Genomic DNA, 13,203 nt, shown 5'->3' with positions numbered 1-13,203 from the left:
GTTCTTTACAAGGTCTGTCTCGTTGCTCTCCCAGAATTTTTGGCATTTAATCACTTTCCTGAGAATTTAGGAATATTAGCACTCTTTACACAACCCCCGAAAGGTGCGAGAAGCCCGTAGCTTTTTCTCAAATGACAGGCTCAGATTTTTTAGAAATAATTCATTACGGAATCCGCCTATACTCGCCATACTAAAATCGTCTTTCATACAGCAGAGATGGAACAAGGAGCAAATTTCATCCCAGAATGAGTGGTGGCGGGGAATTTTGCCTAGCCCCCATAATATTTCTATGCTCAACCGTGACCAAAAAGGCAGGGCACGCTCAGGAAACCGCACTCCCTCCCGTCCTGATACCAGCAGACAAAAATCACGAGTGTAGCTACTTGATTCCTGAGTGTAAAAGAAGAGTAAAATCCGGACTCACCCGGTGCCGGCGGAGGACTCCCATCCCCAAGTGCCATCGTGCGCCTTTCTTGCAGGTAGAGGTAGTTTCTCCCGGCATCTTAAAAAAGGCAAACACAACATTGCACCCGTGTGACTTTCTCTGGTGTTAGTGGCAAACAAGCAAACAAAGAGCACGTTAACAAAACAAGCTACAAAAATCTACAGATAAACCATGAGAACTGCTAAACCGGCGAAGAAACTTCCAACTTACCGATTGAAACGAAAGAGCCCGAGGGGGAGGGGGGAGGCCGGGGGAGGAAACACTTTGAGGAAGAGACCAAGGAAAAAAAAAAGAGAGAAAAAAAAAAATCCTAACATTAGGCACACGCAGTTTTGGTGTAACTGGTGCTTTGAAACTGTGCTTTGGTTGCACGGGAGATCTGCTTATCAGGGGGCACGGGGAATCAGTACGTTTAGACAGAAGTCTGTCATCTCTATTCATTCGTATCACATGGATCTGCCTGTTGGGAGAAGAAGTAGGGAAGGTTTTCTTGAAGTGCACCTACCCTTCTGGCGGGAAGGCTTGCTGGGATTGCTGGGCAGGTTTCTTCTGGAGGGTCCCATCTCTCTGGAGTAGCTGCAGTGGAGTTGAGGGCAGGTTCTCCGGTGAGGTAGGAATGTGCAGGAACTCCGCCCTCTGGGCACAGTCACACAAACCCAGCAAAACAGCCACAGCCAGCCCTAAAACCTCTAATGATCTTCACCTTCACCTCTTTCTAACCCAATTCTCCACCACTTTTTAACCCATTTACCCAGGCACCTTCACCACGGGACGGGGGGGGCGGGGGGGGGGGGGGGATTCAAAACAAGAACATTTCAGTGCACTAAACTGCCGAGAAGCTACTACAGACACTAGTGCATGGATAGACACCTCTGTAGGGTTGTGTGTGTCTATATGTATGTATACATATTTATTGCCATTCGCTGAATTTGTAGTTGTGTGATATGTATGCGCGTATACTTTCTTCTACAGTGAGACTTTTTTTTTCCCGTCCTAAGGGAAAACACGAACAATGAAAGAATATAGTCACTAATAAAACAAAGAGTCTTGCTCAATGTTCTTTCTTAAGCAAAATTCTGATGTAGTTCAGTCAAAACGTAACCGGAGTTCAGTGGGAGTTTTGCTTGACTGAATAGTGAATACGTGGTGATTGAGACCTCATATTAACACAAGTGGTGAGGAGGTGTGTACCTGAATCATAATTTCTGACATAAATCGTAATAATCATCAGAAGAAGTTATACGGAACAAAATGACGTCCCGGTTAAACTATTTTTTCAAGTACCGGATTAAAAAAAAATTATCACTCCTCCCAAACAGTAGTTTTGTGCCATTTGAGGCAAAATGTATTGTTGTTCACTTTCCTTTAAACCCTTTCGTAAAAATACATTCCACATAACGGACGCTATTTTACTGAAACAAAAGAAAAATGTTTAAAATATGTCAAAAATTGGTTGGCCAAATATCGCATTGTGGATTCGAGTTATAGTTTATTATCCCTCAAACGTGTTTGTGAAGCCAATCTTGAAATCGTAATTGGAGGTTTCTTGATGAGCAGATTTCTTCTCCTACGATCTATGCGAGCAAAGTTAACCACCTCAAACATCAACTAGGAATATAACAACAGCTCCTTAATTCCATAAAGACCACCCGTCCCCCATAAACACTCTAAATCAGGAGACGCTAAAGAAACGACGCTAAGACACCGCAACATTGTAGAAATGTACATATTTAAAAAGAAAAAAAAAATCCTAAAAGCTTAGCTTGAGGATTTGACATATAAACCACCATGGAAACAAGTATCAGATAACAGAATTATTGCCTGCTTATTAAAAAAAAATAAAATAAAAAAAAAAAGAAAAAAAAACCAACCAAAACTACCACCTCACATTCAGTACCGAACGAGCCTGTGCAAAGATTAGCCTAAAATACATCCTCAGCGAGCAAAAGGGTTTCTCTGGCTGGGGAGCAAGCAAAGGTAAAGGCATATTTGGGGCCTTGGCAGTCCTGCTACAGTCCATGACAACTTTAGCGTTGTTTTTTTTTTTCCTTTACAAAGACAGTCTCATTGCTGGTAATATGTGTATGGAAACGTGAATAAATTACCAGCTCAACAACCACCCCTTCCCCCAGTGTAAGAGAAAGAGGGAAAAGTCTGTGGCACCTGAACTACTTAGGCAGCACTTTGTTACACTGAACCTAAAGGAGAGCATTGAGAGAGAGTGCTTGCTTAAACGAAGTCTGGAGAGACATACATCAAGGCTACCCTTTTCAGGAATTATTATGCATCACGCTTATCTAATTAATGCTTATTAGCCAACCCCAAACTCTGACATGGCGAGATTGTGCTTTCCTCCGACCTGACTTGTCTTTTTCCTCTTTTTAGTACACTGTCAGTGGATTTTTTTACATTGCCAACTACATTAAGTATGTGCTATTGGATTTCCTACAGTATACAACCAATTGCAAGTGGTAAATAATAAATCATTACCGTTGTCAGCTGCAGCAGACGCCATTCTTTTAATTTGCTTAGGCACAAGTATACAGAATGGGGTCTCGAGGTTTCAAGAGTTTAAATCACACCTTTTTCATTTTATTATTTCCTATAGGTTTGTTGCAAAGGAGTTTTGTTTCTTAGTTTTTTGCGATTACTTCTTTTAATGACAGTAGAGCGAAGAATATGGGAGAGGGTAGGCGCTTCCAAGTGGTGGTATCATCTCTTCATCCCCAAACAAAGCAACCTTTTTCTCATAGTGATGATTAATTTTGAATTGCAGAAGTGAGAGTGAAAGCCAAGAATATCAGAGATTTCTCTCCTTCTCCCCCACATAGTGCAGAGCTGGGTGTCCCATCTCTCATCCGTAACCTTTCACTCCTCTCTCTTCCTGCAGATCTGCTTGCATCTGTTTATTTATTACTTATTTTCGGAAGATTTCCCCTCCCTCCCTTATTCTTTCAGCATGACAAATATTCTGTTTGCAAGAATTCAGATTTGCTATTGCTTCTTTATTCACCCCCTGGCATTTTTTTTTTCTCTTTTTCTTTTTCTTCCTCTTTTCTGTCTTTGTAAGATCAGCTCTTTAAAGTGTTTGCGATAACATCTCCGACCTAGAGATTATTTTTCATTGGGCCTGTTGTGAGCAGTCGCCGGCTTATTGCACTGCTGCAGAGACCAGTTTAGACTACACAAACGTAACAAATGAACAACTTGTCCTCTGCGGACTCACCGCGGGATCCAATTAGTTCCTAAACCTTTTGCACAAGTTTTCTAATTATTTTCAAGAGTTGCGGCCTTTATAGGCTTCCCTAAACTCATCAAGAAACCAGTTCTTTTTAGGATTAAATGCTTCTTAAAATTAGTCGTAGCGTTGCCCCCTGAAAACTAATGGATTGATTCTCCGGACAACGGAGCATACTTACGGAGGCTTGCGTGGGTTAGTGGGCTGCAGCAAGCATTACCATCGGCAGACAGATAGCGAAATAGAGCTCCATTTCCAAAGCTTAAATTTAAGTGCATCCACACAGGCTTGGGTTTGGTTTTTTGTTTTTTTTTTCCCCCTTAAAAGTTTCAACATCGGTATGCAAGCCAGGGCGTCACGTGACCCCTCCAGCCCTCTGCCTCACTGCAACGTACTGCAACTTCACCTCACCCCTGCTCGGCTCCTTCCCCGTCCGGAGGGCGAGAGGGGCAGAGAGAGGTTCTAGCTGAAAAACTATCGCTACTTTTACAATATTTAAAGCCAAAGTGTTTGCAGCATTAAAAGTATATAAATACATATAGTATAGATACTTCCGGAACCGTGTTCCTTTACGTTAAGAATTGCATTTTATACGCATACGTATCACAGCTTGCTAAATTTGATCAAATGATTATATGAAAGCTAATATGTATATGTATATACACACACACACACATTCATATATCTCCAGTGATCATAGAGTCGAAATTAATTTGTTTCAGAACAATAATTCTTTGAATGCATTTCAGAGATTGCAAGAACAACACGTATCTTTGTAATAATGCACCTTGTTTTTTTCCTGATGTGTGCATATATACTTACATGTTATATGTATGTATATATATGTGCATATATATGTCCGCAATTTTAAGCATCTTCAACGTAAGGCAGAGTTTTTAGTAAGACACCCTACCTCGTACTAACAATTTTTAAGCAGGCTTGATAAGAGTTCTGCCCTAAAACGGACATCACAATAGTGGCCGTGGTGTTTAATTAAATACCCTGATCCTTTACATTTGAAAATACGGCTCTTAAAGAGAACATGATCTGGGCGGGGGGGTGGGGGGGGGAGAAAGGAGCATGTGAAAAATGGTGGACTGCTGTAATAAGCAGCGCTCTGATCTCCCTGTAACTTTAAAGCCTCTGGCATATTAATTTTAGTTAATAAAAGAGACAAAAAAACTATCAAGTATATATGAATTTAGCCTATTTTTTTATTTCTGTGTGTTCATAGTAAACATTTTTGTAAGTGACAAACACGGGCATATGACCACAGTATCACAATCAAGAAATTTTAAGACGACATTAACAATCACTCAAATTTATGCGGCATTTGCGCAACACAGGTTACATATTTGCAAGGTTTACCTATAAGTACAATAGGTATTAACATTTCACTACATTTAGAAAAAAAATAAAGGTGACCTGTTAGTGACCACATACATCAAAATATACACAACACAAACTGAAGGCAATCATTAATTTTGTCCCCTTCTGATTCATTTGAACGGGCAGTGCTGCAAACTGAAATAATGTTGCTGTTTTTTAAATTACTCCATACACTGAGTGCATTTTCTAAAACCCAATCTTTGGTCTAAAAGTAAAAAAAAAAAAAAAAAAAAAAAAAGAAACCCAAAAAAAGCAGTTCAGTACAGAAAAGGATAAAATAATAAATGGCCAAAATGTAGTTCTTGGGCATCTTTCAATATTCAGTATTCTGCTTAAATACAAATTACGTTTTAAGTTTTTTATAGTTTTCATAAATTTAGTGGTGGTGGTTTTTTTTTTTCTTTCAAGACCTGCACCCACCGACATATCCATGGTAACTTATAATACTGCAAACATGGAGAATCTGGCGGCTTTTAGTGATAGACTTATCGTATTTGAATAAAAAATTGCAAAAGCAGTCACTATTTAGATACACATTCTACTATAATTTTGTCTTCCGAACTTCATAGTCTACAACGTAATCTCCCCACATTGCACCTTGCTGACACTCCTCACCTTGGTGGAATAATAAACAACCCTAAAGACTGAACAAACGTACAGAAAATGGGGGACTTAATAAAAAATACCTGGACTTTTTTGTTTTGCTTTTTTTTCTTTTAATTATCATTTACAATGCAAATGTGTGTAAAATGTTCACTTACAGTCTGATCCCATGGATGTTAATGTATTAAAGGGTTTGAAGAAGACCCCTGATTTTGATGTGTGAAATAATCAGAAAGTCCTCCGGAAAGTCCCGTTGTAAAACTTGGCAAAGAAGGTCTTAAGGACTCACAGGGGAGAGTGGAGGGCGCCTGTGGCGACGTGGAGGAGGAGGCTGCCCTGGCCGTCATTGAAGTGCTGCTTTGAGAAGTCATTGAAGGGTGAGGAACATGGGGGAAAAAGTAACTCGTCTGTCCTGCTAGGAGGTTTACAGAGCAGGGGTTTAGGGAATAGGTGCCGGAGCAGGGAACTGACAAGCCACACGGCACTGAGGCGGCCAGAGCTGCTGCTGTGAGGTGATGAGTGGCGTAAGGTATCTCTCCATTGACTAGTCTATCAACACTTAACCCATTAGACGTGGAAAAGGAGTGGTTGTTTCCCAAGGAGTTTTGAGTCAACACTGAGCTGTAGGGCATGGGGTGGCTGGGGTAGGCGGACGTGGTCCCATTGTAACTCAAAGTGCTGCTGGCCCGGGGGTGGTGCAGGGAGAGGAAGGGGGACATAGGCCAGTACAAGGATCCTGCCCTATCCATAAATGTCAGTCCGGTGGAGGTGAGCCGGGCGCCCCGCTTGAAGGCCAGCTTGGCCCGCGAGGTGGTGGAGCGCCGGCGGAGCTTGCCGGTGGTGCCCCCGATGAAGACGTCGTCGCTGGAGGGGTCCAGCATCCAGTAGTTCCCTTTGCCCGGGTCGTCGTAGTGGCGGGGCACCTTGACGAAGCACTTATTGAGGGAGAGGTTGTGGCGGATGGAGTTCTGCCAGCCCTGCTTGTTCTCCCGGTAGTAGGGGAAGTTCTTCATGATGAACTCGTAGATGCCGTTGAGCGTGAGGCGCTTCTCGGGGCTCTGCCGGATGGCCATCATGATGAGCGCGTTGTAGCTGAACGGCGGCTTCTCGTACTTGCCGTTCTTCTTCTCCCCCTCCTTCCCGCTCTCCCCGTCCTTGGCCCCCTCCGCCGCCCCCTTCTTCTCCTCCGCCGCCTTCTCCTTCTCCTCCAGCTCCGCCGCCGCCGCGCCCGCGTCGCCTTTGCCCGCCAGCATGTCCGCCTTGGCCACCTCCAGGGCGCCGGAGGCGGCGGCGGCGGCGGCGGGGGGCGGCAGGAGGAGCTGGCCCTTCTCCTCGTCCTCCTCCTCGGCCGCGGCGGCTCGCTGGGGCTGCTGCGGCGGCGGGTGGTGGTGGTGGTGGTGGTGGTGGTGATGGTGGTGGGGGTGGTGGCTGTTGTGGTGGCTGTGGCTGCTGTGGTTGTTGTCGCTCTGGACGGCTTCGGGCACCAGGCTGTTTATGCTAAAGGAGGATTTCGGCAGCATTTTCACTTCCTTCCTATCTCCCATGTCCAACATCACACACTAGTCTGAGGGGGAAAGTTGCAGCGGCCGAGGGAGCAGCGCGCGGGGCGGCGGCGGAGGCGGCGGCGGCCGAGGCGGCGGCGGTGGCGGCCGAGGCGGCGGCAGCGGCGGCGGCGGCGGCGGCACCACCGGCGGCGGCGGCGGCGGCAGCGCAGTTGGACCGCAGTCTCAAGCGCTGGCAAGTCATGTAGCAAGGACAGGAACCGCCGGGGAGGGAAAAAAATAATAGTAATAATAATCACCAATCAGATAAAATCAAACCGAGTCAGAGCGGAGGAAAAAAAAAAAAAAGGAGAAAAAAAGGGGAAAAAAAACCTCTGAAAACCCAACAACAACAACAAAAAAACCAACACACAAACACACAAAAAAAAAAAAGCTACTTCATGGTGCCTGGTTCCCCCGGCAAGGCAGAGCAGGGGGGAGGAAGGAGCAGCCGCAGCCGCGGGTCGGCGAGGAGCGAGCGGAGACGGGCTATACAGACCGCCCTGGCCGCAATTAATTTCAGAGCTGCAGACACGCACCGGGGCTGTAAAAAATTTTTTGGTTTAACCTTTCCCACCGGCCGCCCAATCAGGGACGGCGGCGTGCCGGCGCGTCTGTCCGCCCGCCGGCCAATGGCGGCTCGCCGCTCCGCCTCTCCCCGCGCCCGCCCGCCGCCGGCCCGCCCCCCGCCGCCACCGCCGCGGCTCCCGCGGCGCAGGGATACCGGCGCAGGGGCGCATCACCGCGGCGGTTTGCGCGCCCCCTCCATGCCCCCCCCACACCCCCCCTCCCCCGACCGTCGCTCGAAGCACAAATCCCCTCACGCCAAACAAACAGCGCCCGTCCCACGGCTGCGGGCCCGGCCGGTTTTCCTACTTCGTAGTTTCTCCGGTGGACTAAAGTTGCCCCGTCCCTCTTTGCCCCCTCCTCGGGCAGCGAAGGAGGCGGGGTGGGAGGCCGGGTGGGTGAGGAGGCCGCGGCGCACCGGCGGCGGAGGTACTATTTTGCGGATCCCGCCGAAGTCACTCGGCGAGTTTATTTTTTCTAGGCCCCGGTGTCGGTTATTTCTATTTATTATTTTACCAAGAGAGACAGAAAAAAAAAAGATAATCAGTTGGAGGGGACGCAGACGGCGGGGCGGGCCTCCGGCCGCCACGGGCCCGGGGTCCGGCAGCGGCCCGGGGCTGGGCGGGACGGAGGCCGCTGCCCGCGGCCTGCCGGGGAAGACGGTCTCCTCCGGCCCGCTCGGTCCGTGTCCGCCACGCTCCGGAATGTGAGTTGGGAAGGCACGGAAACGAGCAAACCCTCTCCTCTCTCCTCCTCTCCGCTCTCTCCCTGTGTCTCCGGCGGCCGGGCGCGGCGCCAGGCCGGCGGCGGAGCCGGGCTTCGCGCTTCCCTGCCCGCCGCTCCCTCCCCAGCCCCGCGCAGCTCTCGCTCCCCCGCCGCTCCCCCTGCGGGGCCGCCGGAGCGACGCGGGGGGTGTCGGGGTCCTTCTGTGTCCTCCTTTGCGCTGCCGGGTGGTTTCAGCCAGAAGAGCGCAGGCCGCGTGTCAGGTGTAAAAAAATAAATAACAATATTAATAACCCATTAAATATAGATGGCGATTTCTGGCCTCCCCCCGGCCCGGCCCGCGGTGTCCGGCCGCGGGGCTTTGGTGCCGCGGGGTTTAGTCTTTCTGGGGGAGGGGAGAGGGCGGGGGGCAGCGGCTCGGGTGCTCCCGGGGCAGATGAAACGGTCTGGTACCGCCGCTTTCTGCCTAACGTCCTTTAAATAGATGCCGTGGTAGAGACTCAGGCTTAGGGCTACATTTTCCCGGGACCAAGGAAATGGGTGTTAATCGTCCACATCACATCGTTTCTTACTGTCAGCACGGGGAAAAAAAAAAAAATCGACCCTGCAACAAAGCGAAGTAAATCGCGCAGCTTTCTTACTCGGGAAGTAGAAGGGAAATGTAATGGATAGAGAGCGGGCTGATCACATTCCAGCCGAAGCTGTAGGCAAAGGCAATGTATAGCGCCGCGTTAAGCTACCTAAAGTTTACGTTTATGCTGTGGGGAAAAACGTTCCGTAGAAATAATACGTGTAGCTCAACCCCAGCTAAAACAATTTATCCTGGGGAAATTCAGGTTAGAGCTCAGTGCAGCAAACGTGGTTATGTGTAGATGTGCGGTTTATATATGTGTTTGTGTATGTGTGTGTGTGAGGGAGGGAGAGCGAGTGTGAGAAAGAGAGAATAAATAACGAGAACAATTACAATGGACCGGTAATAAACAATTGCAATTGGGAATGGCATGAACTCTGTGCATTGGATTAACCTCGAATGACCTTACCACAATAGTATTTATTTATCCAGTTTCATAACAGGTTGCTACTGACAAAAAAAGAGATAAAAGTCAATGATCAACCACACTTATTTTTTTACTTTTTTTTTTTTTTTTAGAAATGCGGTTTTTAAAAAATCATGTCAATTTGTAATTATTTCATTGCTCAACACTGAAGCCAATGTATGGGAATCCTCGAGGAAGAGTGCAATGTGGAGGATATGACTTGACTCTACCATGGCAAGGGGTAAGAGGAAAGGTAAGATTCTTGCATAGTATTATGATTATGATGATCATTAACTACTATGTGTCATTATGGTGCGCTAGGATCCCATTAGGGTGGCTGGGCCCAGTGCATTTTCCTACTCGGTCTAGCATGTAATGATTCGGTGTAACCGGATTCTTGAGAAAGGACAGGTTACGTAAACATTTACTGATGTGGAGTAACTATACTATTTGTACTCTGATATGCAGGAAGGAAAGTGTTGATTAACACAGAAGAAAAAAAAGCGAAATTAGCTGATTGCATGCTCATAAGTGCAAGCTGTCATTGAACTGCTTTTAAAATAGACACAGCTGGGTGTTTGTGTTGAAAAATTTCTTGTGTTTTTGCTAATACTGAAATAAGCATGATTTTGTATACCAAACATTTTCAGATCATTAAAATTTGTAATCTGTGCTGGTTTTAAACACAAAGAAAAGAAACAGATTCATTTCGCTGTAAAATTTGCTGATATTATATTAACTCAATCAGGTCTGTACAAATGGTGTATTGTGCCTTATCAAATCTCTTTGATCCATTTAATACACAAAGTGCCAAACGTGTGTATTGTTTGTTAACATTGAACGTTTTATTCAAATCCCAGCTCTGCAGCGAACTGGGGGAGTTCTCGTTTAATGTAACACTGACATTGCCTGTTGAAATTTTAATGCGTTGAGGTGTTTCTTAGGTCAAAGCTGAGTTTACTTTGCGTTGTGATCCGGGATGAAAATGTAGCAGGGAAGAAAATAAACGTTTTCTCTTTTTGCATTTCTGAGCAAAGGGCTAACACCGAAAGAAGCACGCTTTTAAAACGTTTGATGATCTAGATTTAACAGTCATTTGTCACGGGTGCAGAATAAAGCTCTGTGCACAAACTTAGGATTTACATTATATTTTTTTTTAATGCTGTGGATATACAGTTCTACCAAAAAAGGAAATGTTGCGTCCAATATGTAGTACATATCTTTCTAAGCCCATGAAGATTAATTCACTGTTTACAGGACAGAAAAGGATATGTAAAAAGAAGCCACGTCAATTATTATTTCTGCTGGACTTTAACTTTCGAGTCCCTCTATTTTTTTTCTTCCGCAGAAAATTCTCCGTTTATAAAACTGGAGATATTTACTTTAGAAATGCGGGAGTGTTGCTCTAACGCCAGTTCTTCCCTGAGCTCTGCCCTGGCCACGACTCCACTTCAGTGGTAGCTTTGTGCGTCGTAGCACTGCATGAGCGGCCGATTTGAGCCCTCAGCTCTGGCTAAACTCGAATTCTTGTAAGAAGGTCCCTCGTGGCAGCATTTTCTAACAGGGAAGTTTTTTGGGGGGGGTCTGGAGAAGAAGCTTGTGTGTGGAACGGAAGCGCACGGCCCCAACCGGGCGAAACGCGGGTGGGTGTGCAGAGGGGACCCAGCTCTTTGCAGAGCGTGGATGCTCCCTCACCTGCGCGCTCGCCTGCGGTGTGGACCCGCCGCACTGAGCGGCGGGGATGGGCTGAGAGTGTCCAGCTCCGGGGTCAGGATGGGGGTGAATAGCTGACCTGAAACGTCCTGGCTGAAGTGCCATTCAGCAGCGATCTCGGTGCAGTTCTTGGGTATAACTCGTAGGGATAGTGTTTCAACCGCACACTTTTCTCCCCCGTTTCTTTTTTTTTTTTTTTCCCCAATTTTTTTTTAATTAAAGGTCAAAGGAAAAACAGACCCTCTCCACTGTAAGCTCAATGGATATAGCGTACCCTCCGCCACCCCCCAGCTCCAGCCTTCAATCCCCCTTCACACGGGTACAGCGGCTCTGTACTCTCAGGCTCTTTCAAGGGGTTAAGCTGCTAAAATGTACTGACAGCTTAAGAAATGAATGAGGATTTTTTCAGCCATGAAGAAAGGGTATTTAATAACCACGCTTCGATGGTATCATGCTTCCATGAAACGAGTCGGGACACTTTGGTTTAACAATCAGTAATATCACATTCGGTACAGTAAATGCCTGGATGTACGCACATATAATTCTATTCCCCCTTGACTCTAAGCTTGCCTTATTTATTCCAGGTTACCTGGGCAATTAAGGTAAGGGCTGCTCAGCAGACACTGATACCCTGCTGCTAAGGCATGGCGAATGGGGACGGAGCGGTGCGCTAACAAAGAGAAAGAGGTAGTCAAACATTTTGAAGAGGAGTGAATGGGACTGAAGGTGGATGGATGAATGGAGGCAAAGAGGGAGAGGAAGAAGTATTCAACGGTACACCCTTCTATCCACATTTGTAGATTTAAGTTTAGGTGTCCGTCTCTAGCCAACTTCCAGTTAATCCTCAACAGCTGGTAGCAGTGCTAACGTTTAGTGATCAGGAGTTAGTCTATTTAGCATGCTGTATCCTTCTTCCATGCGTTTTGGTTACAGGTTATACGATTAGGATTGCGAGAGCAGTAGTGAACTAAACTTCCCAGTAAGAGGTCTTCACACCAGGGAAGTGTTACTTTGCTGCAGCAGCCCTGCCTCGTCAGTCATTAGGAAGCTGCAGGTTGTCAGAGGCTTCTCTTGCGCGCACACACGCGCAGACACACACACGCACACACACAAAACCACAGCACTAAAACTAAATTAAGAAGCCGATGATTAAGACAAGCGTCTACGAGGCCTGTCATTTCAGCATCCTTCCATCATAACATTGTGGCACCGAGAAATTTGCTTGAAAACCCTGGAAAAAATGTCTATGGGAGAGCCTCGTGTTTGAGATAGCATAAATGTTAACATCAAATATAGACTGGGAACTGCCTCGGATGCAAGATAGTATTCCGCAGAGGAAAGGAGCACTGCAGAGACCTTTGGGCTATCCGCGCACTCCCGAAACTCTGGTAAGTATCTCTCCCTTCTATTGCAGCAGGTACGCAGGCACTGTGTGACTGGAACTGGACCGGGTTTGAAATCCGCAGCTATGTTCCCTTCGGAGACTTCGGGGAATTCCCCCTAAAGATAGATCTGTAATGAAAAGTCCCTACTGGATGACTAATGGTTATTGGCACTCAGTGCCCCTTTAAGGAGAGCAGCACATATTGTGCCGAAGACCTTGCAAGCACCCTTTAAATACAAACATTTTAAGTCTCCCTCCCATGCATCCCCACCCCTGTTGTTTTCGGGCTAGTTGTGTTGTATCTCCTCTCCCCCCCTCCTTTAAGCTCTCTAGTCTTCCCTCCCCCCACCCCCATTCAGAACTAATTGCTCAGTTGCTTAAATGTTTCAAGAAGAGCTAAATTTCTCCATCCGATGATCTTTTGAGAAGCTGCACTGTACCATAAAGAACAGCCAGCGGGGCACTGTATACCTTTGAGAAGCCTGCGCAGCCAGGGGAGAGGTAGCGTTAGAACAATGACATTAACCAACTAGGTGCAAAGAGTTCCCCTCCTATTGAACTTT

The 13,203-nt window shown here is 46.6% G+C and overlaps 1 protein-coding gene across 1 annotated transcript; it reads right to left on the bottom strand.

Annotated features, from left to right (window-relative positions):
* Positions 1–5,851: 5,851 nt before the first annotated feature.
* On the bottom strand, positions 5,852–7,228 carry FOXG1 (forkhead box G1). The gene has a single exon (XM_050898281.1). The coding sequence runs from the start codon at positions 7,226–7,228 to the stop codon at positions 5,852–5,854; it is 1,377 nt and encodes a 458-aa protein (XP_050754238.1).
* Positions 7,229–13,203: the final 5,975 nt, after the last annotated feature.

The sequence above is a fragment of the Gymnogyps californianus genome, chromosome 5 (genome assembly GCF_018139145.2).
Source record: "Gymnogyps californianus isolate 813 chromosome 5, ASM1813914v2, whole genome shotgun sequence".
Taxonomy (NCBI): domain Eukaryota; kingdom Metazoa; phylum Chordata; class Aves; order Accipitriformes; family Cathartidae; genus Gymnogyps; species Gymnogyps californianus.
This window is presented reverse-complemented; position numbering and strand designations above follow the sequence as displayed.